The 26,251-nt window shown below is 43.0% G+C and overlaps 1 protein-coding gene across 1 annotated transcript in view; it reads right to left on the bottom strand.

The window, feature by feature from the left end:
- Positions 1-2,278: 2,278 nt before the first annotated feature.
- Positions 2,279-26,251, bottom strand: part of LOC122754108 (zinc finger protein 84-like) — a 44,009-nt gene continuing 20,036 nt past the window's right edge. The window contains exons 6-10 of the mRNA XM_044002161.1: positions 18,648-18,756; positions 18,313-18,355; positions 9,586-9,712; positions 7,976-8,071; positions 2,279-5,386 (exon numbers count right to left, since the gene is read on the bottom strand). Of these exons, the coding sequence (XP_043858096.1) occupies positions 2,928-5,386; positions 7,976-8,071; positions 9,586-9,712; positions 18,313-18,355; positions 18,648-18,756 (2,834 nt within the window). The 3' untranslated portion in view covers positions 2,279-2,927. The remainder of the gene's footprint in view (positions 5,387-7,975; positions 8,072-9,585; positions 9,713-18,312; positions 18,356-18,647; positions 18,757-26,251) is intronic.

Here is a 26,251-nt window from a genome sequence, read left to right as displayed (position 1 = left end):
AAAAAAAAATTCTCACCAAAAAAACCCAGTTAAGGAAAAAAAAATCGACATATTAGCTGTGTCTAAAAATGTATGGCTCACTCGATGCCTTGAGTCTTTCAGATATTGAGCAGGAGGAATCAGGAAAAACTTGAATTTCCTCTTAAAGAAAGGGAGAGGGGCAGCTAGGTGTCGCAGTGGATAGAGCACCGGCCCTGGATTCAGGAGTACCTTAGTTCAAATCCGGCTTCAGACACTTAACACTTACTAGCTGTGTGACCCTGGGCAAGTCACTTAACCCCAATTGCCCCTCCAAAAAAAAAAAAAAAAAAGGGAGAGCTCTGAGACAGCAGTAAGGAGAGAATTCATTTCAGGCGTGTGGGATGACTAGTATAAAGGCACAGGGGGAGGGGAGGCAGGAAGAGAGAGGGACAGAGCGTCCTGTGTGAGGAACAAAGCAAAGGCCAATTTGATCAAATCTTAAGAGTACAAGATAGGAATAATGTCTGGTGAAATTGTATAGAGCCAGGTTGCATTTGGTTTTAAAAGCTAAAGTTTCTATCTTATCTTAGAGGCCAAGGGAAGCCATCAGAGTTGAGTAGGGGTGAGTGCCACAGTCAGATCTGTGCTTAAGGGAAATTAGTCTGGTGAGCAGCATGTAGACTGGACTGGAGTGCTGAGAACCTAGAGAGACGGAGTCCCATTGAAAGGCTGTTTCAACAAGTTAGTTTCAAGGCAATGAGGACCTGTCTAAGTGGTGAAACAGATGGATTCAAAAGAGTTGTGAAGGTAGAAATGGCAAGTTTTACAACTGATTGGCTATGGGGGGCAAGGAACAGAGGAATAGGATCATGATAAGGTTATGAACCTGGGAAGATGAAAAGATAATGGTGCCTTGGATGAAAAAAGGGAAGTCTGGAAGAGAGGAAGGCTTGGGGGGAGAGATAATGAGCTGGTTTAGAACATGTGGAGTTCAGATACCTATCTATCAATACACATGCTCGCGCGCGCACACACACACGACACTCTATCTGTGAAATCTCTGGATGTCGCCCAAATAAAGGTGATAACTAAACTAAACCCATGGGAAGGTGACAAGAACAATGATGATGACTGCCAACCAGCACGTGAAGGTTTGCAAAGGGCTTTATAGGCAACTAGCGCCACTGAACGGCATGGAGGGTTTGATGGCACTTCTCATCCCATCCAGCCTTCATTGCATTCTCCTTCTCTCCACTTGGAATAGCACTGTTCAAGCTGCCTCCAGAAGCCAGCAGCACAGTACCTAGGGAAGTGAATACACTAACTCAGAACTCCAGCTCTCCTGGTGCTATAGTTTGTCATTGTTGGGTTTTTTTGTTTGTTTGTTTGTTTGGGGTTTTTTTGCAGGACAATGAGGGTTAAGTGACTTTCCCAGGGTCACACAGCTAGTAAGTTTCAAGTGTCTGAGGCCGGATTTGAACTCAGGTCCTCCTGAATCCAGGGCCGGTGCTTTACCACTGCGCCATCACACCTCATCCAACCTAGCCCCCGGCCATCCTTACACAGGACCTACATCTCCCCACCTGGAACACTAACTTTTCCTGTGAGTATGAGTCCTGGGATGAGCTGAAGCCTTTTCTGTATTCATAACTTTTACAGCATTTCTCTCTGACATGATGAATGAAACAGATCAACTGACTAAATGGGGTTTTTTTCCCATTAAAATTATTTTATTATCATCTTAAACATAAAGACACAAAGAGCAGAAAAAAGGATTGCATATAAAATTATGAACCTTTATTATTTTGTGCAACTTACTGAAGTTGTTACATAGTACATATATAAAGAACAAAAAAGAAGACTGTATTTCAAACTGAAATTCTATTATGTGCAGTTTAAGCAAATATCAAATTTAACACAAGAGAAATAAATATGCCCTGCTTGTCTGAAATTCTTCCTGCTCTCTTCTTTGTACTTTTTTTTCTTTTTTCTTTTTTTTGGTAGGGCAATGAGGGTTAAGTGACTTGCCCAAGGCCACACAGCTAGTAAATGTCAAGTGTCTGATGTGGGATTTGAACTCAGGCCCTCCTGAATCCAAGGCCAGTGCTTTATCCACTGTGCCACTGCCCTTCTGTGTACTTTTAAACATTTCACTGACACTTTTTTTTAAGCACCACTATTACTACTAGGCACAGGGCAGCTAGGTGGCACAATGGATAGAGCACTGGGCCTGGAGTCATCTTCTTGAGTCCAAATTTGGCCTCAGACACTTACTAACTAGGTGACCTTGGACAAGTCACATAACTGATTACCTTGGTTTCATCATCTGCAAAATTAGCTGGAGGAGGAAATGGCAAATCATGCCAGTATCTTTGTCAAGAAAACCCCAAATGGGTTGACAAAGAGTTGAACATGACTGAAATATCTGAACAACAACAATTACTAACCACTTGTTCTCCCCTAACAACTCCCCCCACTCCAAATAAAAGCCCTCTCTGGTAATAAGTAAGTATAGTTAAACAAAATGAACTCCCCTCAGCTGTGTCTGAAAATGTATTTCCTATAATGAATATATAGTCAATGACTTCACTGCCAATTAGTCTTCTGATTACTGATTACAGATAAATCAATGTAAATTATCATTTCACTGATTAGATTTCTAAAAATTTTCAAGGGTGTTTTACATTACTGTAGTCAATACATAAGTTGTTTTATTGGTGCTGGAGGTCTTAGTACATACATATATACATAAAATATTCAAACAGTTTTTCTCCCCTACAAATTCTCTGATGTCTAGTAAGTTTGTTTTCTCGTTGAAGCCTTCCAAATATCCATTTTTTCCCTCTAAACTGAGTCTTCTGTTAGGTTTATGATAAGGCTTGTCCACTGTCTGAATCCTTTCCTACTTTAAGTATATTCAAAGAGTTTTCTCCAGTGTAAGTTGACTCATGACTAATAAGGGTTCCCTATTGACTAATGGCTGTCCCATTTTCATCATATTTAAAAGACTTCCCAGTAGTGTGTGTTCTCTGATGTCTCTTAAAGGACCCCCTCTCATTGAAGGCTTTCCCACATTCATTACACTCAAAGGATTTCTCTCTAGTATGAGTTTTCTGATGTCTGATGAGGTGTCCCTTCTCACTAAAGGCTTTCCCACACTGATTACATTCAAAAGGTTTCTCACCAGTATGAATTCTCTGATGGGTAACAAGGTTTCCTCTTTGTCTGAATCCTTTCCCACATTCATAGCATTCAAAGGGTTTCTCTCCAGTATGAGTTCTCTGATGTCTCTTAAAGGACCCCCTCTCATTGAAGGCTTTCCCACATTCATTACACTCAAAGGCTTTCTCTCCAGTATGAGTTCTCTGATGTCTAATAAGGTGTCCCTTCTCATTGAAGGCTTTCCCACACTGATTACATTCAAAAGGTTTCTCACCAGTATGAATTCTCTGATGGGTAATGAGGTTTACTCTCTGTCTGAATCCTTTCCCACATTCATGACATTCAAAGGGTTTCTCTCCAGTATGAGTCCTCTGATGTTTATTAAATGATCCCCACTCACTGAAAGCTTTCCCACATTCATGACATTCAAAGGGTTTCTCGCCAGTATGAGTTCTCATATGGGTAATAAGGCTAGCCCTCCAACTAAAGCCTTTTCCACATTCCTGACATTCAAAAGGTTTCTCTCCAGTATGAGTTCTCTGATGGCTTTTGAGAACATTACCATCACTGAAGGCCTTTCCACATTGATCACATTCAAATGGTTTCAATCCAGTGTGAATTCTTTGATGTGTTTTGAGAATATTACTCTTACTGAAAGCTTTCCCACATTGATTACACTCAAAAGGTTTCTCTCCAGTGTGAGTTCTCTGATGTGTGGTGAGGTTTGCCCTCTGTCTGAAGCCCTTTCCACATTCATGACATTCAAAGGGTTTCTCTCCAGTGTGCGTTCTCTGATGGGCAATAAGGCTGGCCCTCCAGCTGAAACCTTTGCCACATTCCTGACATTCAAAGGGCTTCTCTCCAGTGTGAGTTCTCTGATGGCTAATAAGTGTTCCTTTCTGACTGAAGCCTTTGCCACAATTCTCACATTCAAAGGGTTTTTCTCCAGTGTGAGTTCTCTGATGACTTTTGAGGACGTTATTGTCACTGAAGGCCTTCCCACATTGGTTACATGCAAAGGGTTTCACTCCAGTGTGAGTTCTTTGGTGGATTCTGAGTACTTTCCGCTCACTGAAAGCTTTCCCACATTCATGACATTCAAAAGGCTTTTCTCCGGTATGATTTCTCTGATGTGTTTTGAGACCATTACTTGAAGTGAAGGCTTTCCCGCATTCATGACATTCGAAAGGTTTTTCTCCAGTATGAGTTCTCTGGTGGCTGATGAGAGTTCCCCTCTGACTGAATCCCTTCCCACATTCATGACACTCAAAGGGTTTCTCACCAGTATGAGTTCTGAGATGCCTATTAAAAGATCCCCACTCACTGAAAGCTTTCCCGCATTCATGACATTCAAAAGGTTTTTCTCCAGTATGAGTTCTCTGGTGGCTGATGAGAGTTCCCCTCTGACTAAAGCCTTTCCCACATTCTTTACATTCAAATGGTTTCTCACCAGTATGAGTTCTCTGATGAGTAATAAGGTTTCCTCTCTGGCTGAAGCCTTTCCCACATTCATGACATTCAAAAGGTTTCTCTCCAGTATGGATTCTGTGATGGTTTTCAAGTATTTTATTATCATTGAAGACTTTCCCACATTCATTACATTCAAAGGACTTCTCTCTAATATTAATATTTTTCATTTTAATCAATCTTTTTTGGTGCCTAAAGGTTTTTCCATATTTACGATATTCACATTTGTCTCTAGTTGGAATTTTCGGGCACCCAGTGACACATGATCTTCTGCCAAAGGTTTTCCCCCTTTCCTTATCCTCATGGAGCTTTTCTCCAGCATGTATTCTATGAAATTTAATGAGGTCCGAGTGGTAACTGAAGGGCTTCTTGCATTTGTTATATTTAGAAAGGCTCTTCCCTAAGGAAAAAGCATTGCATACAAGTAGGTCTGAAAAATCATTTACCTGCTTTTTAGGTGTCTCACATTCATGGAGATTTTTCTCCATAAGATTTCTCCATGATGGAACAAAGGTTGATTCCAGATTAAAACTTCCTCCCAAATTATTACCATGTGGTACAGACATTTCATTAAAAGTTGTTCTCTGTGGGACTGCTGTTAGTCTGGATTGTCTCTCCTGGTTGCTGTTTTGTAGCTCTAAATTAATATCATATTCCATTGTTCCTATTGATTCTGTTGTCCTGGAATGCCAGAGGATATTCCCTGAAAGCCTTGTCTTGGCTGATTCCCCCATGTAAATGCAGTTTATCGGACTTGATTCTTTGCTTTCAAACCTGGTCTCCTGACTAGAAGCATCTGAAAGAAATGTTTAAAAAGTTACTGGCCACTGTTGGCCATGAAAGAATGGAAACTTCTTTGGAATAAGTTCTAGTTCCATCAAGAGAACAAGACACAGGGCAGCTAAGTGACACAGTGGATAAAGCACCAGCCTTGGATTCAGGAGGATCTGAGTTCAAATCTGGCCTCAGACACTTGAAACTTACTAGCTGTGTGACCCTGGGCAAGTCACTTAACCCCAATTGCCCCGCAAAAAAAAAAAAGAGAGAGAGAGCAAGACACAATCTGGCCTCAGTAGGATAAACACTACTCAAAAGGAACTGAAGCCAAGGACAAGGGAGAAGACACTAACACAACAACTGGCTACTAAGTACCAAATTAATTACATTCTAGGGAACTCGAAGAACTCACAGATATCATAAGAAAACAACAAGCATGAAAAGCTGAAATACCTTCTTCAGGGAAGTCTATAGAAAACCATACAGGGTGGGGGAAAAGTAGGTTAGAAAATGGGAGCTGGAAAACAACTTGCAATTTAGACAGTTAAAACTGATGGAACGGGAAAACCAAGCAATTGGGGAACATTTCAGAAATACTGTTCTTCCCCAAAATTGTAAAAAATAAAAGAATCAAATCTATTTCAGAAATTTTTTAAATTCTCAAAATATTGAAAAAAAGACAAAACAAATCCATTGAATATCAAAAGCTATAAACAATAAACTCAATTCAACCAGACACATTTTTGTAACTCTTCAAAAATATGACTAAAAGCAGCATGATGAAAGGCATGACAAATCATATAATAGCAATCTGACTTACAGGACTCCTTCAAAAATAAGTACAGCACCCCCTACTGGCAACCCTGCCAACTTGAACTCAAAAGCTGGGTGTTGGAGGTATTACTATTCCAGGTTCAAGGTATTTTGTGTGTTCAGACTCCTAAAACTATTGCACAGCTCATCAACCCCTACCAGTGTGCTTAAGTTTAACAGTTAAAATGGCCTAATAACAACAGTAACAATGAAACTTTTCACCCCCAAATGAGAATCCTCCCCTTAAGATAGACATCCATGGTCAGAATGGGTGCATGCAATGATGGAGAGGTTGGTAGATCTGTGAATCACTACCACCGTTTTGGAAAGCCAACTGAATTATTCACATAAATTGAATAAAACATCCATACTCTTTGACCCGGTGATTCCATTACTAGGCTTATTCCACAAGGTCATTGATAAGAAAGGTCCCACATACACCAAAATATTTATAGCAGCACTTTCTATACCTGCCAAGAATTGGGAATAAATGCTCATTGATTAGGAACCAGCTAAACAAACTGTGATACATGAATGTAATGTAAGATTACTGTGCTGTAAGAAATGGTGAATGTGATTAAAAGGGTGAAAAGCGCTGCATGAACTGATGCAGAGTGAAGGGAAGAGACAAGAAAATAACATACACAATGACTGCAAAATTCAACAGAAAGAACTACCACAAAATCAAAAGGGAACGCAAGCCTGGCTCTAGAGGGCAGTCGTGAGAAGACACCCCCACCTGTCCCCAGGCAGAGGCAGGGAGGCCCAAAGTTCTGCACACTGAGCACATTTCTGGACTTTTGAAATGTAGGGATAAATTATACTGATGTTTCCCTCTTCCTTCTCCTTTTTTGTCCCTGGTCTTTACAAAGGTGCTATTTGTTGTAATGTTGAGACGACTCTCTGGGAGGGGAAACGGAGGGATACTGGGGGAAATGATGATAAAAAAGAACTTGATAAACTCATTTAAAAAAGTAGGCCTGGGCCTAAGTACGGGAGGAGCGACTCTCCACGGTCCTCCCTCTGGCACAGCAGGATTCCTTCTGAGGCTTCGGTTCTTGTCATGATCACTACAGAGCCTGCTGTTTCCCTGGGCGCCTGGGCCTACTCTCTGTCCATCTCCACAACTCTCCTCACCAGGCAAGCCCTCTGTGGACAAGGGTGGGCTACAGGGGCAGGTGCTCTGATGAAAAGTGCGCTGCTGATGGTGGGGAGAGACCTCCTTTCACTTCACTAGACAAGAGTCACAATGGGAAAAGGCCAAGAGCAAAAGCTGGGATCTACCCCGCACCTGTCTCTTGCTGGCTGAGTTTCTGAGACTTGTCTGACCAGCTTGGGACCAAAGGGCATAAGAGGAGGGAGACCAGGAGAGTAAAAACTACCACCTTGAACCTCAGGCTTTTTGGACGTCTTAGCCAGTTTGGCTGAATTGGATTTTTGTTGTTCTCCTTTTAAATTCTCCCCCTTATAGGGGAGAGAAAGGAGTAAGTTGGAGTATGTAGATGAAATGTGAGATTCGTACTTGATATATAGACAGCTACTAAATTTTAAATCACTTTACACACAAAAGAAAAAACACACCTCGTTCCCTGAGACAGAGAAACATGAAAGGAGAGAGATCAGGGAATTGATGCGCTCCGGAGAGGCCTCATTTTTCCCCACACATACTAATGTCCTCTAAGAAGAGGTCACACAAGTCCAGCATAGCAGAGGTATGGTCACCTTCTTGGAGAGCTGTTGCCTTGCTCCAGATGGGGATGACTCTCATCTGAGTGCGTTTCACTGACTCACTTACCTGGGCAAGGGCCTTGGGGACCTCCTCCCTCTGGCTGCCAAGGTACTTCCCCTCTCTCCAACAGGGAGATCACATCCAGTTTGGAAACAGGAAGTCCTACATATAGGCACAGAAATGATAAAGTACTGAAAAGGGGAGCTTAGGAAGATACCTAATTCAGTTCTAGTTACGGAAAAGAAAGCAGCTAAGAAGCCTACAGGGTGCACTGCACCTGTTCTGTATCCTGAAGATTTGTGGGTTACAGACCTACTTCTTTTGACCCAGGCCAAGCTTAGGGGCTGAGACCTTTTTTCCATGCATCTCGATTGCAATTTGGGTATTTCGATCACATGATTCCATTGGCCAAGCACCTGTGATGTGCCAGGCTCATGCTAGACATTAGGGATAAAAAGAAAAGGCAAGGGCAGCTAGATGGTGCAGTGGATAAAGCACCAGCCCTGGATTCAGGAGGACCTGAGTTCAAATCCGGCTTCAGACACTTGACACTTACTAGCTGTGTGACCCTGGGCAAGTCACTTAACCCCAACAGCCTCACCAAAAAAAAAAAAGCATAAAAATCACTGCCCCTGAGGGAGCTGACACTCTGCTGAAGGAAACAGCATGTATACAGAGAAGTAGATAAAAAATATATTGATAATACATACAAGTGTGTGGTCACTGAAGCCTTTTTACAGAATGACAAACAGGATAAAGCAGAAGAAAACTGAGACACACAGGACAGCTTTGAAAGCAACACGCTGAACTTATTATTTACATAAAAGTAAAAGCAAACTGTACATGAGATATTCACAGGCTAATGGCCAATCCTCTTTTTCTAGGAGGAAAAGCAAAAAGGCCATTTCTGCTGGCTGAAGAATGCCTAAAGGAGAGGAATGTGGATCAGCCTGGAAAGGGAGGTGGGAGCTGGGCTGTGACAGGCTCTGAATGCCAAGCAGAAGATCTGAGAAGTGACAGGGACCCACTGAAGTCCTGAAGAGGAGGACCTGGGTCTGGACTGGGAACTTCTTCTGTAATTCACCCTGCTGTACTTCAGACTTTCTGTGAGCAGAGAACAGTGAAGGGAAGAGGAAACTTGAATGAAGACAGGCCACCATTTGCCTCAGGGGGCTTCCAGTCTAGGGAAAGGGAAAGCCATTCAAAGCAGAGCCCCAGAGTAGCTAATATGGGAAAGAATGGGGGATAAAACTGAGGCCTGAGCTGAGATCCTCAAAACGCGAGTAGAGCATACTGTTTTTCCCCTGAAGTCTGTGGTTTAGTACCAACTTCCTCACATATGCCTCTGTTTACTGAAATATGCTTTCCTGTCTGTAAGCAGCTCACCACAATGTACCTGTGAAGCCCTGCGAGAGAAGATTCCCCTAGTATTTTAGCATCCCTGGAGCCTCAAGGCCAGTACAATGAAGCTGTGGGACACTGGCCACCTGGGAAGAATCAACAGAAATGTCATCTCCACTGGCCATAAGGAACAGGGGCCTTCTGCCACGGGTCAGGCAGCCTTGAACGTTCCTGCAGAACAAGCCTACACTCAGCTCAGCGTTTCAGGACACTCAGAGCTAACCCCAAGGAAACCTGTCAAGACTCCGCAGGGGACAGAGAGATGGTGCACTTACCCAGAAACACCAGGTTCTCATAAGTCTCCCACATCACATCCCTGTGCAGGGCCCTCTGGGCAGGCGCCAGGCGCCTCCACTCCTCCCCAGTGAAGTCCACAGCCACGTCTCTGAACGTCACGGACGCCTGAATCAAACACATGCCTGTTTAAGTGTTTGTTTAACTCATATGCCTGGAGACACACAAAGCTGTAGGCAATCAAGGAAAAAGTTTGCAGAACATTCAGTTCTGAGTTTTCTACTTAGCAACTTGTTCTGGGCCTCACTTTATACTTGACTCAGCAGCATATGAATTGTTTTCCTTGATTGATGAGGTTTACCGGGATACGTCCTCTTCAGTTACTCCTAAAACTCTAAAACAAACAGCAGATGCACAACGCTAACATCAGCAGTCACACTCCTACATGTCTACTTAGCCACATTTTAACAACCACCTCCACATTCTGGGGAGACTGACTGGGGAGGCAGGCTCCCACAGACACTCTCTCAGGCTGCGAGGTCGCTTTCAGCCACTAATAGTGCTCTGCTCTCTCTTTGTACTGTGGAGCCTAGAAGGAAAATCCGGCCCCTAGCCCCCTCCATATTATGTCCTAAGGGAGATGCTTCTGCTAATGCTCCAATGGATCCAGGCCCTTTGTGGAAGGCTCATCCCTCCAGAGATGCCCACAGCCCTCCATGCCTCCTCAGCCCAAATGAACCTTGCCTATATCTCCCCAAGAAACCCTGATGGGCTCCGACCAAAGGTCAGGGCCCTTTCTCTAAGCCTCTTATTACACAAGAGCTGCACACAGGCACGCTGAGAGCTGTCCAGCTCCTCCCTCGTTCTGCATCTATAACAAATCTCATAAAACAAGATAACATCTGTAAAGCACAGTGACGGCCTGGGGAGGGGGGAAAAAGAGGGGGTACCTCATAAACGCTCTTTCCCTGCTGTTCTCCTTCCATCCTTTTCCAGTCCTAGATTTTTTCTATCTTTGTACACAATTCTTCACTGGAAACAGGCCACGGTCTATTTACACACGTGCCCTCCTATCTCTTCACTGACACAGTTCTGAGTGCCCATCAGTGTTCTGTCAGTCACCGAAATAATAAATGCATCAACAGAAAAACAGTGGTGTTAAAAAATGGAATTCTGGGGGCAGCTAGGTGGCGCAGTGGATAAAGCACCGGCCCTGGATTCAGGAGGACCTGAGTTCAAATCCAGCCTCAGACACTTGACACTTACTAGCTGTGTGACCCTGGGCAAGTCACTTAACCCTCATTGCCCAGCAAAAAACAAAAAAACCCAAAACAAAACAAAACAAAAAAAAGGAATTCTGTTTCAGGCAGAAACTGAAGTCATTCTAGGCACAGCATAATTTCCCATGTGCCAAGGAGCCTGTTCTCTTCCAAGCACATTCAATTCAGGTTCAATTCATGTCTCATCACCATCACTCTCATCCTCTGTCATTTCAAAATCATCTTCTGGACAACCAGCATCCTTTGCCACCTTGGTTTTTCTGTTGGGGCTGGAAGAATCAAACTCTTCAGAATGAAGGGACTCTCTTCTTCAGTGAGTGAGAAAGGGGTAGAGGATGGGAGAGAAGTTGGGGCTGAAAATAAAAAAAAAATTCAAAAAAGGAAGGGACTCTGCAGTGTGCTGGCCCTAGACCGAAACACAATAGCATACCTAAAGTAGACCATTAGAGAGCATTCTTGGGCACTGTACTTATTTGCCCTTTTGTCTTTGCTGTTTGGGGTATGTGCAAGGCAAACATTCTGCCCCCATTAGTTTTGTTGTTGTTGTTGTATTTTCAGGAAAGTCTAAACCACCATCTTGTGTTGAACATCTATTTGTTTTGCCTCCTCTCTGTTGCATTTTGAGCTCTAGTGCTTTTCAGAATAGATTATTTCATTATCTTCTGAAGTTTCTAGTGGACACAGAATCGTCTTGTCTTATCTGGACATCCTGCCTGAAGAAACAGAGCAAGAAGCTATTGGTGCAGCTAGTACCCAGAAAGGCAGGGGAACAAGGACTCAAAGGAAAGGAGAATGACCCTGGGGGCAGCACGGGGCAGAACGACTGCTAAAAGATATGGGGCACAACAATTTCTACCACTGGGACTTGCTACAATCTCTACTACTTCCCTTATGAATTAATATTTCTGAGAACGAGGCAGAGAAAAGATAACGGAGCAAGAGCTGTAACATACAAATCAGTCAGGAGTGACAGCTCAGATCTGGTACTTTTGAAGCTCTGAATGAATTAATAAATAAAGGGATTGGAGAAGAAACAAATCAGGGCAGAGGCCATGAATCAGAGAAGAAGAGTTCAGACTGGACAGAAAATGACCAAGATTAATGAAGCAAAGAAAAGAAATCCTTTTTTAGAAAGAGGTACAAACCTGCCCCCCTTATCCCAAAAAGAAGTTCAAGGAGGGACCTTGAACATTTTTTTTTTGTGGGGCAATGGGGGTTAAGTGACTTGCCCAGGGTCACACAGCTAGTAAGTGACCTTGAACATTTTTTAAAGCACTACTTAAAAAAATAAATAAAAGAAAGCAATACTAGAGACATGAATGAGAAAAACATAAACTTAACTCTGACTACTTTACATGTGAATTGATTAAACCAACAAAATGAAAGATAAATGGATAAGAAAAAACTACTACAATTTACGGCTTACACAAAGCACATCTAAAAAAAGACAAACAGAATCAAAATAAAATGCTAGAAAGAAATTATGTATCAGATGTGAACATGTGAATCAGAAAAAAAAGAAGTTGCAATTATGCAACTGGGCAAAGCAAAAATAAAAATCCACAATATCAACAGAGATAAACATGGAAATTACATTATGTTTAAAAAGAAAGCAGAGATTTAGAACATGGGAAAGAGTATTGATTCTGGAGTCAGAAGACCTGGATTCAAATCCTGTCTCTTATACTTACAACCTGTATGACCTTGAGCAAGTCACAGCCCCTCACTGGGCCTCAGGTTGCTCATCTGTAAAATGAGAGGGTTGGATTCAATGGTTTCTGTGGGTCAGTTTTACTTACATATCTATGATCCTCTGGTCCTCTGATCCTAAGTCTCTTCCCTACTCTGGGCCTTGATGTCATCATTTTACAGCTAAGGAAAGAAAGGGGTAGAAGCAGTGGCCTCTGAGGTCCATTCTAGTTCTATATCAATGATCCTTGTAGCAACCAGCATAGGATCTAAATTCATAAAGAAAACATTAACTGAAATTTGAAATTAATTTGAAATAGACAGTAGAATAGAATAAATAGAAGAATTTAACATTCCTCTCATAGATGAACAAATCTAAAATAAAGAGAAACAAAAAGGGAAATACAGAGGCAAATAAAATGTTAGACAGTTAAGAGCTAAATATGGTACCCTTCTGAATGAGACCACTGAGAATACACATATTTTTCAGTACTAGATAGCATTTTTTTTTTTTGCAGGACAATGAGGGTTAAGTGACTTGTCCAGGGTCAAGTGTCTGAGGTCAAATTTGAACTCAGGTTCTCCTGAATCTAGGGCCAGTGCTTTATCCACTGTGCCATCTAGCTGCCCCTAGATAGCACTTTTTTGTTCATTTGTTTGTTTGGGTTGGGGTGTTTTTTTGGCAGGGCAATGAGGTTTAAGTGACTTGCCCAGGGTCACACAGCTAGTAAGTGTCAAGTGTCTGAGGTCGGATTTGAACTCAGGTCCTCCTGAATCCAGGGCCAGTGCTTTATCCACTGCCACCTAGCTGCCCCTAAATAGCACTTTAAAAAAAATTGCAGACTGCCTTAGGGCAATGGGTATCAAACTCAAGTAAAAGGGCTCCATATTAACTTAGAAAACCACAGATTAGCACTTTTTTTAGTGTATTTTTTATTTATTTTGTTAAACAGTTCCCAAATGCATTTTAATTTGGTTCAAGTTGCACTCAGGAGTTTTGAACAATTTCAAATGTTTATACAAAGGAAATGCTAAATGCTAAACACATACTTTGAGAAAATGCTAAACACATGAGGAAATAAAAATAGTAATAAAGTCAGGAAGTATAAGCAAAAGAAACAAACCTAAATTGAGGCTTAATGATGAAATCCTAAATGATGAGTAAATCAAAGAATAAATCATAAAATTAATGAATAACTATTTGAAAAACAATGATAGTAATGAGATAACATGCTAAACTCTGAGATGCAGCCAGAGCAGTACGCAAAAGAACAATCATAAGCCATAACGCATAAGACAGCCATCCCACAATCTGCCAGTGCCCTTCCCCCAAGCCTGGCATCCCTCCCTGAGCCAGCACTCCCTCTAGAACTATACCTGAGACCTGAGCGCCGCACCAGGGTCTTACTTAATCTATGCTTCCAGGTAAAAGTCCCAAGCCAGATGACTGGTGAGTGTGTGCAAATGAGTCCATCCAGTTTACTGTCTCTACTGGGTAATCCTAGGCACCAAACAAGGTTTCATTGGCACATTCAGTCATCTAGTCATAGGAAGACTTCAATGAATGCATCAACAATAGCAAAGTAAAAAAAGAGAGGATGAACTAAATATAGATTTTTTAAACTAGAAAGATAACAAACCAAACTAAAAGAATCATAAAAGAGGAAATCATGGAAAATTAGAATAGAAATAGAAACCAAAGACAGATCAACAAAACCAAAAACTAAAAAAGTCAGACCCTTTGAAAAGAATAACAAAATTGATAACTCTTTAACCAATGTCATTAAAAAGGAGAGTAGAAAATCAAATTAATTTTTAAAAACCAACAAGGCAAAATCACAAGCAAAAGAGATAAAAAGAAGTATCAGAACCTACTATACATAGTTATATGGAAAATAAAACAAACCTGAGCTATGGGGCTGTGCATGGCCCTTTGACCCAATAACACTAGGTCTGTATCCCAAAAAGATCATAAAACAGGGAAAAGGACCCACATGTACAAAAATACTTATAGCTGCTCTTTTTGTGGCAGCAAAGAATTGGAAATCGAGGGAATGCCCATCAAATGGGGAATGGCTGAACAAGTTATGGTATATGAATGTAATGGAATACTGCTGTGCTGTAAGAAATGATGAGCAGGTAGACGTTAGAAAAATCTGGAAAGACTTAAGTGGACTGATTCTGAGTGAAGTGAGCAGAACCAGGAGAACATTGTACAATAATCAGCTGTGATGGGCTTAACTCTTCTCAGCAATACAGTGACCCAAGAAAGGACTCAGGATGGAAAATGTTCTCCACATCCAGAAAGAAGAACTGTGGAATCTGAATGCAGATTGAACCATACTGTTTCTACTTCGCTGTTGATGTTTTTTAATTTTTTGAGGTTTTCCCCTTTTGTTCTGATTCTTCTTTCACAACATGACTAATGCAGAAATATGTTTAATGTGATTGTACATATATAACCTTTATCAGATTGCTTTCTGTCTGTGGAAGGGGGAAGCAAAGGGAGGGAGAAAAATTTGGAACTCAAAATCTTATAAAAACAAATGTTGGGGGCAACTAGGTGCTGTAGTGGATAAAGCACTGGCCCTGGATTCAGAAGGACCTGAGTTCAAATCCAGTCTCAGACACTTGACACTTACAAGTTGTGTGACCCTGGGCAAGTCACTTAACCTCAACTGCCTCACCAAAACAACAACAACAACAACAACAACTATCTTTACATGTAACTGGAAAAAAAAATTTAAAACACAACCCCCCTCCCCACAAAAAAACCAACAACCCTAAGCATTACAAAAGGCATTATAGGATAATACTCAAATTAATGGAACACCAAAAAGAAATCTTAAATAATCCAATAGCACAAAATTTAATTAAATTAATCAAAGGGAGGCTGGGGGTGGGAACCTCCTGGTCCAGATGAATTTACAATAGAATTTTATTCATCTTTTAAAATATGTCCAAAACTCCACTTTTAATCTTTTCCCCTAAACCTCTCCCCTCCCCTATCAATGACAAGAGCACCCCCATCGTCCCAGTCCCTCAGGCTCACAGCCTGGGTGTCGTTCTGGACTCCTCACTATCTGTCATCCCCCATTTACAATCTGCTTCCATAGCTGGTCGATCTCAGCTGTGTAACTTAGAATCTGCCCCCACCCTGGTGTGGGCCCTCATCCCCTCACACCTAATAGTTGCTAGGGATCTGCCTGCCTCAAGTCTCTGCCCACGCCAAGCCATCCTTTATTCTGCCACTAAAGTGACTGTCCTGAAGTGAAGCTCCAATTATGTCACACACCACCCCCACCCAATGAACCCCAATGGCTCCTTATTGCCTCCAGAAGCAAATAGAGAATGTTGTTTGGCATTCAAAGCCCTTCCTAAGCTAACCCTCTCCTAAGTCTCCAGCCTTTTTACACCTTCCTGCCCCACACAGACTCTTCCAGCCAGTGACACTGGCCTCCTGGTTGCTCTTCCAACAAGACCCTCCATCTCTTAGCTCCAGACAGTGGGATACTCTCCCTCCTCCACTCTGGTGTATTGTCTCCCCCATTAGACTGTTAGCTCCTCCACCACAAGGAATGTCTTTTGCCCCAGGGCTCACTACAGTGCTGGGCACACATAGCTGCTTAATCACCATTTATTGATTGATGGAAGAACAGTTAATACTGTACCAATTTTTTAATAAGAGATATAATCTTAAGACAAATCAGTAAAGGACAAAGTAAAGAGAGAAAATCATAGACTGACATCATTAATGAAGATCAATCCGAAAACTCTAAAGAAACTCCTGGTAAAAGGGCTACAAGAATTTATCCCCCCAAATCAATCACTGCAATCAAGTTAGATTCGTATCGGCAATGTAAAGGACAATTCAACATTAGGAAAAGGACTACCATGATTAATAATACTGTGAAAACAGAAACTACTCTTTATCGAAGTATATCATACAATCTATAATTGTCCATTTATAATGGTGACACAGTCTAGCGTTAATGACGTGTGTGTGTGTGTGTGTATAGAGCATATACATGCCATATGTGAGAAAATAATTATTAATAATGGATTTCTTGGGCAGCTAGGTGGCGCAGTGGATAGAGCACCGGCCCTGGAGTCAGGAGGACCTGAGTTCAAATCCGGCCTCAGACACTTGACACTTACTAGCTGTGTGACCCTGGGCAAGTCACTTAACCCCCACTGCCCCACCAAAAAAAAAAAAAAAAGGATTTCTTGGGGGGACACAGGGACCCAGTCTTAGTCGCTTTCTCTTCACCTGCACTGTAAAGTTTAGTTCAGGAACTTTAGCTGGTCTCTTTCAGAGACAGCCCAAAGGTCTAATAGAAATGAGTGACCACCTCAGTGGAGTAAGGAGATTCAAACAACACTTATTTGAATTCCCCCTTGCTCCCTGGGGGTCCTTCTTCTACCAGACTCTGACGTCATCACCATGATTACAGCTCATTTTAATATGGACCACCCTCGAGTCAGGGCAATCACCAATTGGCCCTGATCAGTGGGTAAGGAGCCCCCTCTATGGGAAGGAGGAAGAGAGAATGGACCAAAGGAGGCTTCCTCTCTTTTTCCTGGGAGAGACACTCACATTCACTCACACACACACACACACACACACACACACACACACACACACACACACAGAGTCTCTGTTTCCACACACACTCACACACACCCCCACACACACTCTCCTGTTTCTGTCTGTCCACACACACACACACACATATTCTCTCTCTCTACACACTCACTCTCTCCTGTCTCTCTCCACACACATACACACAGTCTCACACACACACACATACACACTCTCCTGTCTCACACTGTCCCTGTCTCTCTGCACACACACACACACACACACACACACACACACACACACGATCACATTCACACATGAACACGAACTCTCTCTCCTCTGTCTCTCTCCACACCCACTCACACATACTCTCTGTCCCTCTCTCCACAATCACACTAACATTCACACATGAACACGAACTCTCTCTCCTCTGTCTGTCTCCACACACATGAACACTCACACAATCACACTCATATTCACACATGAACACACTCTCTCTCCTCTGTATCTGTCTCCACACACATGCACACTCTCACACACACTCACACTCTCTCCCTGTCTCTCTACACACACACACAGACACACACACAATCACACTCACATTCACACATTCACACACGCTCTCTCCCTGTCTCTCCACACACACAATCACACTCATACACAATCACTCATATTCACAAACACACACACTCTCTTCTGTGTCTGTCTCCACACACACATGCACACTCACACACAATCACACTCATACACAATCACTCATATTCACAAACACACACACACTCTCTTCTGTGTCTGTCTCCACACACACATGCACACTCACACACAATCACACTCACTCTCCTCTCTCCACACACACACAATCACACTCATTCACACGAACACACACACACACTCTCTCTCTCTTCTGTGTCTGTCTCCACACATATGCACACTCACACTCACTCTCTCCCTGTCTCTCCACACACACACAATCACACTCATATTCACACACTCACACTCTCTCCCTGTCTCTACACACACACACACACAATCACACTCATATTCACACACGAACACACACACTCTCTCTCTCTCCTGTGTCTGTCTCCACAGACACACACACAGAGTAGATTCTGTATCATCCCTCCAAACCACAGACTCGTGAGAAGGGTGACTGAACCTTAGCCTTGGCCGGGCCAGATGAGGTCGGGCCCTTAACAAAGTCCACCCGAACCCACCTGAGAGCCGGTGGTCCCTCGGGGCTGCTCCTCTGCGCTCCTCCTGTCTTGGGGAAGGAGAGGACGTGGATAAGGAGGACGCTGGAGGAGAGGCCCAGCCCCCCCACCCCAGGAAGCCCCCATCCGGCCTCTTCTCCCCCTGAGCTGAGCTGACCAGGGCACCCGCCCGTCCCTCCCAAGGCCTGAGCATGGGATGCAGACAGAGACCAGAGGCCGGGAAGGGTTTGGGGGGGACCAGGCAGGAGGAGGCGGCGGGGTATGGACGGGCAGGGTCTGGGGGTCGCGGGTTTCTGGTCTGCCCCGGGGCCATCCCCCCAGGAGCCGGCCTCGCTCACCTCTCCCTCCTGGCTCTGGGGCCGGCTTTTCCATGGTCACTCCCCCTGTGCCCGGCGTTCAAGGCCCCTGTCGGCCGCTCGGGTTCCTTCTCCCAGGGGCAGCCGGGACCTGGGGGGTCAGAAGCGAGGTCATTTCAGGGAGGCCCCTCACCCTGGGCCAGATGACCCCCTCCCCCAGGGGCCCGACGCCACGCAGAGGCACGTACTGGTATCATTGACTCAGGAGGCCGGGAAGAGCCTGATTGAGCACACGTGGGTGCACACCTGCGGGATGTGACGCGTGGACGCGGTGTGTGTGTGAGGAGGTCACTCGTGTGGTGTTACATTAGTGTGGGGTGTGTGACACTTGGGTGGGTGTGAGGGCGTGTCCGCAGAGTGCCCCGTGGGTATGTTATATGGAGGAATGTGTAGACAGCGGGTGTGTGTACGGTGCGTATATGTATGAAGTGTGTGCACGCGTGGGTGGGGAGTGTCTGTGCCCACGAGCACGGCCCGTCCCTGGGTCTCAGCAAAACCAACCAGGGCCCTTTCAGGCGGGGGAGGGAAGGAGGGCGAATCGTTAGGGGGAGCGCACCGACCCCCCCCCCCCAGCTCCCACACTTACACGCACAGTCACGCATGCTCTCACGCGGACACGCGTGTCTAATGGCCCTTTTACACCCTCCCCTTGTCCACATAGAATCACTTAGAGCAGGAGGCCGCGGGGGGGGGGGGGGGGGGGGAGGCCGGCTGGAGAAGAAGTTTCGGCGCGTGCGTACTGTCCTTCCCCCGCCCTCCCCCGCAGGCCTCGGCCCCTGGGATCCGCACCAAGAGTTCAAGTTTGGAAGTCGGGCGACGGCCCCTCCACTCCCAACACCGGAAGGACGCTCCTAGAAGGCGCCGCGCCGCCCGGCCATTCGCTAGGGACAAACCGGAGAGGGCCGGAGGAAGTACGCAATGGGCAGGGTCCCCCTGCCGCCTTCTGGGAAATGGAGTCCAAAAGCAAGAGGCCCCGGCGGGGCGCGCGCTCACCTGGACTCCATCCCCCAGAAGGCGCTGCGCTCCCGATTAGCCACGCCGGAGGTCCGCGTCTGCGCACTGGGCGTCGGCAGGGCCCCTCTGGGGCTGGTTTTGTCTGCCCAGGATTTGGGGCTTCGCCTCTTTGCATCCCTGACCTCGGGGAATCCGCTCTAAACGTATGCAGCAGTGACAGAGGCAGAGCGGATCAATAAATTGGGCACGCGACTAAAAACAAACCAACAACTAACTGGAAAAAGAACAAACTTAAAACCCCCAATTAAACACCAGATTGGAAATCTGAAAATCAAAGTAACGAAACCACGAACTAATCAATACAACTAGGAACTGGTTTTGTGTAAAAGGAGAACAGCAGCAAGGACTCTGAGCGCACCCTCTAGAGTAAACCACTGGTTAATGTGATTTTTAAAAAGGACACCAAGTTGGACAGCTAGGTGGCGCAGTGGATAGAGCATCGGCCCTGGAGTCAGGAGGACCTGAGTTCAAATCCGCCCTCAGACACTTGATACTAGCTGTGTGACCCTGGGCAAGTCACTTAACCCCAATTGCCTCGCACCCCCCCCAAAAAAAGAAAACCAACCCACTGGCATCAAAAATGAATAGGGTGGGGGGCAGTTAGGTGGCGCAGTGGATAGAGCACTGGCCCTGGAGTCAGGAGTACCTGAGTTCAAATCCGGCCTGAGACACTTAAGACTTACTAGCTGTGTGACCCTGGGAAAGTCACTTAACCCCAATTGCCTCACTAAAAACAAACAAACAAACAAAAAAAGAAAATAGGGTGAATTCACCACCAGTTAAGAGAAGATCAAAGCAATCATTAGGAGCTGTTTTGCCTGATTAAATGCCGATAAATCTGACAATCTAACTGAAAGGGAGGAATATTTACAAAACATAAATTGCTAGGATTAGCAGGAAATAGGTAACACTGTTAAAAAAATAAATTGAACAAGCCATAAATGAGCTCCCTAAGAAACACTTCCCTAGGACCAGATGGATTCACAGGTGCTGGTTTTCTCCTTCTGGGGCGCCCTAAACTCTAATGGAGGGGACTATGAGAAACAGGTGCAGACCACCTTCTCAAAATAAGTTCCTTCAGAGGAAGCTTTGGTATGACAAAAGCCTTTATTGCATTCCCATGAGAATGGGGCAACCACAGTAAAGCCAATCAGTGAATGCCAAATGCTGAAAGCAAGCATCAGTATTTATCCTTCACCCTGCTGCAATCAGTCCCTCCCCAGAGCCATCATAGGTTGCTAGGCACAGGTTCACAATCTTCTCCGGGAGTTCTAGCTAAATCCTCCTTGATATATTACCCCTCCCATACACATACACCTTCATGCAACCCATGATCAAAAATGGGGTGGAGGTTTTAGGCAGGGGAGAATATTAATGTCTATTAAGCAAGGCAGTAGAGACTAGAGTTAACCTTTTACCTACTTTTTCTAGAACACTGGAGAGTCAGCTCAAACTGGTTTCTATCTCTAGCCCTGAAAAACTTACTTTTCTCTTTCTTTAGTTGACATAATTCACTAGATAATATTGTCTGCTGTTCTCTATACAAGCATGCTTCCTTTGAGAAAATTTCCCCATGTATCAAGCTATTCTGAGAAGATTCCACCATGTATCAAACCATCACCATTTCTCACAGGGCCAAGGGCAGGGGGTTCCTTCCCTAGGCAAAGACTCATTCAGACTGGATTCTGTTTATACTGTAAATAAAAATTAGTTTTCCTAGTTAGGTGAGGTCCCCTCAACCTAGTTAACACGCATGTGCTTTGGGGGCTAGGAATAATCTCATCACTCAGCCATGCCTTTCACAGACTGACTGACCTTTTCGCGACTTGTGCCTTAATAGAAATAAGAGGAAAGGGATGGATCACAAATTATTAATTACTTATTATTATAATAGAATAATAGTAATTTCAGGGAAATGAATCAGGAAAAATTTTCTTGTGAGCACAGTAATAAAATCTATGCTCCCATTATTTTTGGAAAAGGCATTATCAGTTGACTGTCTTATGGAACAATGTACTATTTCCTATGACTGCCAAAACCAAAATTCTTCCCTGGTCACATGTATATGTTGTCTGTAAGAATGTATCTTCTTTGAAGTCAGGGACTATCTCACTTATACATTCCTATCTCTGGCACAGTGTACTTGGCATATAGTAAATCTGTTGATTCTGGTGTTACAACAAAGACATAAAAGAAGAAAAAAAAATCTCAAATCAGCAAACTATTTAAAAATTTTTCATAATCAAATTTTTTTTCAATCTGCAAAAATCTATCTTCTTTCACCCATCACCACTTACCTCCCCTACTGAGAAAGGAAGAAAAATAAAACCATTACAAACATGTATAGTCAATCATTACATATTTTATGCATTGTCTATGCCCCACCCCCACCCCAAATCATCTCTCATTCTGTACTCAGTATTTCACTTCTATCATCATTAGTCCTCTGGAATCATGGTTGGTCACTATGCTGATCAGAGTTCCTAAGTCTTTCACAATTGTTTGTCTTTACCATGTTGTTGTCATTGTATAAATTGCTATCTTAGGTCTGCTCACTTCACTCTGAATCAGTTCAAACAAGTCTTTCCAGGCTTCTCTAAAACCATCCCCCACTTCATCAACTCTTACAGCACAATAGTATTCCATCACACATATATCCTATAACTTGCTTAGCCATTCCCCAATTGATGGGAAACAACTCAGTTTCTAATTTTTTCCCATCACAACTCTCTTTCCTGAATTTTGAACTGAGGATGTAAAGACATGAGCAAGAAATCATAGTATTTAAAGCAGCTTTGGGGGCAGCTAGGTGGCGCAGTGGATAGAGCACTGGCCCTGGACTCAGGAGGACCTGAGTTCAAATCAGGTCTTAGACACCTGACACCTACTAGCTGTATGACCCTGGGAAAGTCACTTAACCCTCATTGCCCAGCAAAAAATAAATAAAATAAAGCCTTCCTACTGCAGATAGATAATGCCTACAGACAAAAGGGTGGAAGGGGAATAGTTTTCTTCCCCACTGACCTTCTCTCATTTGGCAAGTGAGAAATGAGATCACCTAGGAAACAGGATCAGGGTATTGGCTTCCCTGGGTAATTATTCAGCAAAGAAAAGGAAGAAAGCAAAATGTCATACCAACTACACACCTGCTTAGCCCACCTGTTTGTTCCCATGTTCTCCATAAACTCTCTTCCCTCAAGCTCAGAATTGAGTTTAGTTGGTTGGGGGAGGGTAAAGGAAACTATTCTTAACAAGGAGGCTATTCTTAACTCAGGCTAGGGGTGAAGAACACCATGGATTTGGAGTCAGAGAATCTAGGTTTGAATTCTGGCTCTGAAACACACTAACCTGCTCTATGTCCTTGGGCTAGTCACATCATCTCTAAGACTCAATTTTCTAATCTATAAAATGAGGTTGTTGGACTATATTATATCTAAGGTCTTTCCAGCTCTCACCTCAACCCACTCCCACCGCATGCTACAAATCAGGTTAGTGCCTCAGCTCTGGTTCTAGATTCCTCATCTCTGCTCTCCTCCAGTAGTGGCAATCAGGTGACAAAAGACTGCCAGTCATTCCTCTGTTCCTTGTTCAGTAAAGCTAAGGTGGAGTCCAAATAAACAATGCAGCTGCTGCTCCTTGTCTGCATGTCTGCCTGACTTCTTTGTGAAAGGATCTCTTTATGCCACAGGATGGCAAAGGGCATAGTTTTCCAATGTGACTGTACATTCTATTCAATCAACCAACTAATAAACATTTTAAGTGGCTCCAGTGTGCTAGGCACTGTGCTAACCACCAGGGATACAAATATGACAGTCCTTGCCCTCAAGGAGATTACACTCTAAAGGGAGAATACAACATAACAAGAGGAAGCAGAGAAGGGGAAGAAGCAGGAAGGTAGTGGGGAGAATGATGGAAAGAGCCACAGAAGTACAGCAGGGTGATGCTGTAGAAGTGCTTAGAAGCATGTTAAAAAACCTCATTTTGGGTTCAACTGAAAATATTAGGAAATAATATTTAGTCCAATTCTATCTAAGCTTGGTGATATGGATAGTGGATAGAGTGCTGGACCTCGAGTCAGAAAACCAGTTTAAATCTGGCCTTAAATACTAGCTATTTGACCCTTGATAAATCACTTAACCTTTGTCTGCCCGTTTCCTCAAGGGTAAAACAGGGATAATAACAGCACTTCCTAGGACTGTTGTGGGGATCAAACAAGTTAATATTTGTAAAAAGCATTTAGAAAAGTGCCTGGTACAAAATATCCCTTAATAAATGCTTGTTGACTGACTTCCTTTTAGGAGATTGAGTAGGTCAAGAACAAAAGCTAAAACCTTCCTCAGAAAATGGATTAAGGGCAATGACCAAATCGAATTCTCTCATAGTTAAGATAATTGTATTCCCCACCCACTGAAGTGATTGGACTATTGCCCCCTCTTCCCAACTCCTGGAGAAATGAGAAACTTCAAGTTACCAGTGACAAGCTAGGGGATGGAGGTGAAGCCCTTGAGGGGAATGGTCAAAGTAGAATGAGCTCAAGACAGTTCTCCAAGAGATATCTGAAAGATTGACTGGATTTATTAGATGAGGTAGAATGTTAACCTAGACCTGTTTCATAATTTTGTGACATTTTAATTGTTTGATAAGTGTCACATCAAATTGCCTGTCAGTTTAGACATTTCTCTATGCTAGAAATGCTTCGCTTTAAAATATGACTAATAAAGTTCCCATCAGACAATAAACATTAAATGACTACTTATGTGCCAGGCACTGTGCCAAGTGTTGTGACAACAAATACAAATTTTTTAGAAAGACAATACCTGACCTCAAATCCTTACAATCTAATGGAGGAAAACACCACACAAAAAGAAAGATGAAAGGGGAGGGGAGAAGAGAATGGAGATACCATGAATTGGGGCATGATGGAGAAATCCAAAAGGAATGTGGCTGGTAGAAATGGGGAGAAGCCTATGATCACCCCCTTTCTTAAATAGAGGCTCTGGAGCTCATGGCCCTGCCCTCCAGTCAGAGGGTCCAATCAGGGGAGCACAAGGTACTGAGATGTGAATATCAAGCAGATTTAATTTAACAGCATAAAAAGGCTTTGGGAAAACTTATGCCTAAGAGTACAGAATTTTCTTTTCTTTGCAACACTACTTTTCTTTGAAGTATGATTTGACTTTTTGCCAAAGGCTTTTCCACATTTGTTTTGTTCATACTGATTTTCTCCAGGATGTACTCTGAAATTTAATTAGGTCTCTGTGGTAACTAAAGGGCTTTCTGAATGTCATACTGAGCAGGTAGATAGAACAGTTGAAATCCAGCCTCAGGTATTCACTAGCTGTGTGATCCTGGACAAGTCACTTAAATTCTGTACACCTGTTTCCTCATCCATAAAGTGAGAAAATGATAGCGATTACCTTCCAGGGTTGTGAGACTCAGATAATAATTATAAAAGGGCTCAACACAGTGTCTTGGTGCTTAGGAAGCACTACATGTTAATTGTTATTGTTTCCTAAGAACAAAGTATTACATGTGAAAAACCCCTAAAGTTCATTCAAAGTATCTTAGATTTATGGAGACACTCTCCCATAGTTCCTTCTCCATACTGCAACAAAGACCAACTCCAGACTAAAACTTCTTTTCAAAAATGATGTTGTGGGAGTGGTGATGACTTCTCTCTCGGTTCCTCCTCTACTTCTTCGCATCACATTCCCTGACTTCTCTCATTTTGTAATGCCAGGAGCTGTCACCTGACAGACTTTTTTGGGCTAATGTCCCACATCAGATATGAATGGGCAGTTTTCAAAGAAATCCCATTTATCAATAATCATACAAAATGTTCTAAATCACTAATTAAGAGAAATACAAACTAAAGCAACAATGAGATTCCACTTCGTATTTATCAGACTAGGAGATGAAAAATGTCAAAAATGACACTGGAGAGGCTTTTGAATTAGGCCTATACCCCAAGGAAATAGCTCGAAATCTATTAAAATATTTATAGTAGGTTTTTTTGTAGTAGGCAAAAATATGAAATTAACATAATCCTATTGGGGAATGGCTAAACAAATTGTGATATAGTAATAATATTGTTTTGCCATAAAACATGGTAAAATGGACAGTTTCAGATTAAACAAATACAATCTCTGTGAACTGATGCAAAATGAAGTCAGCAGAACTAGGAGAACATGTTTTACAATGATAAGATTAATAAAGAAAAACAATTCTCAAAAACTTTGCAACTCTCATCAATGCAATGATAAACCACAATTCCAATAATTAATATGAAACACAACACTCACCTCGTCACAAAGATGCAATGAACTTAAAATGCAGAGAAATGTACATTTTCAAATATGGACAATATGGGAATTGGTTTTGACAAATATGCATATATCAAGGATATTATTTTTTGAATTTTTAAAAATATTGTTCAATGAGGGTAGGGAGAAGTGACAGATTTTTAAAATGTTTGTTACTTGAAAAAATAAAAGTCTATCAATAAACATTTATTAAGCACTTACTATGTGCTAAGTGATGAAGATACAAGGGCAAAAAAGTAGTGTTTATTA

This window comes from Dromiciops gliroides, chromosome 4, assembly GCF_019393635.1.
Source record: "Dromiciops gliroides isolate mDroGli1 chromosome 4, mDroGli1.pri, whole genome shotgun sequence".
NCBI classification, from domain to species: domain Eukaryota; kingdom Metazoa; phylum Chordata; class Mammalia; order Microbiotheria; family Microbiotheriidae; genus Dromiciops; species Dromiciops gliroides.
The sequence above is the reverse complement of the archived record's forward strand: the minus strand, read 5'-3'. Positions and strand labels throughout refer to the sequence as shown.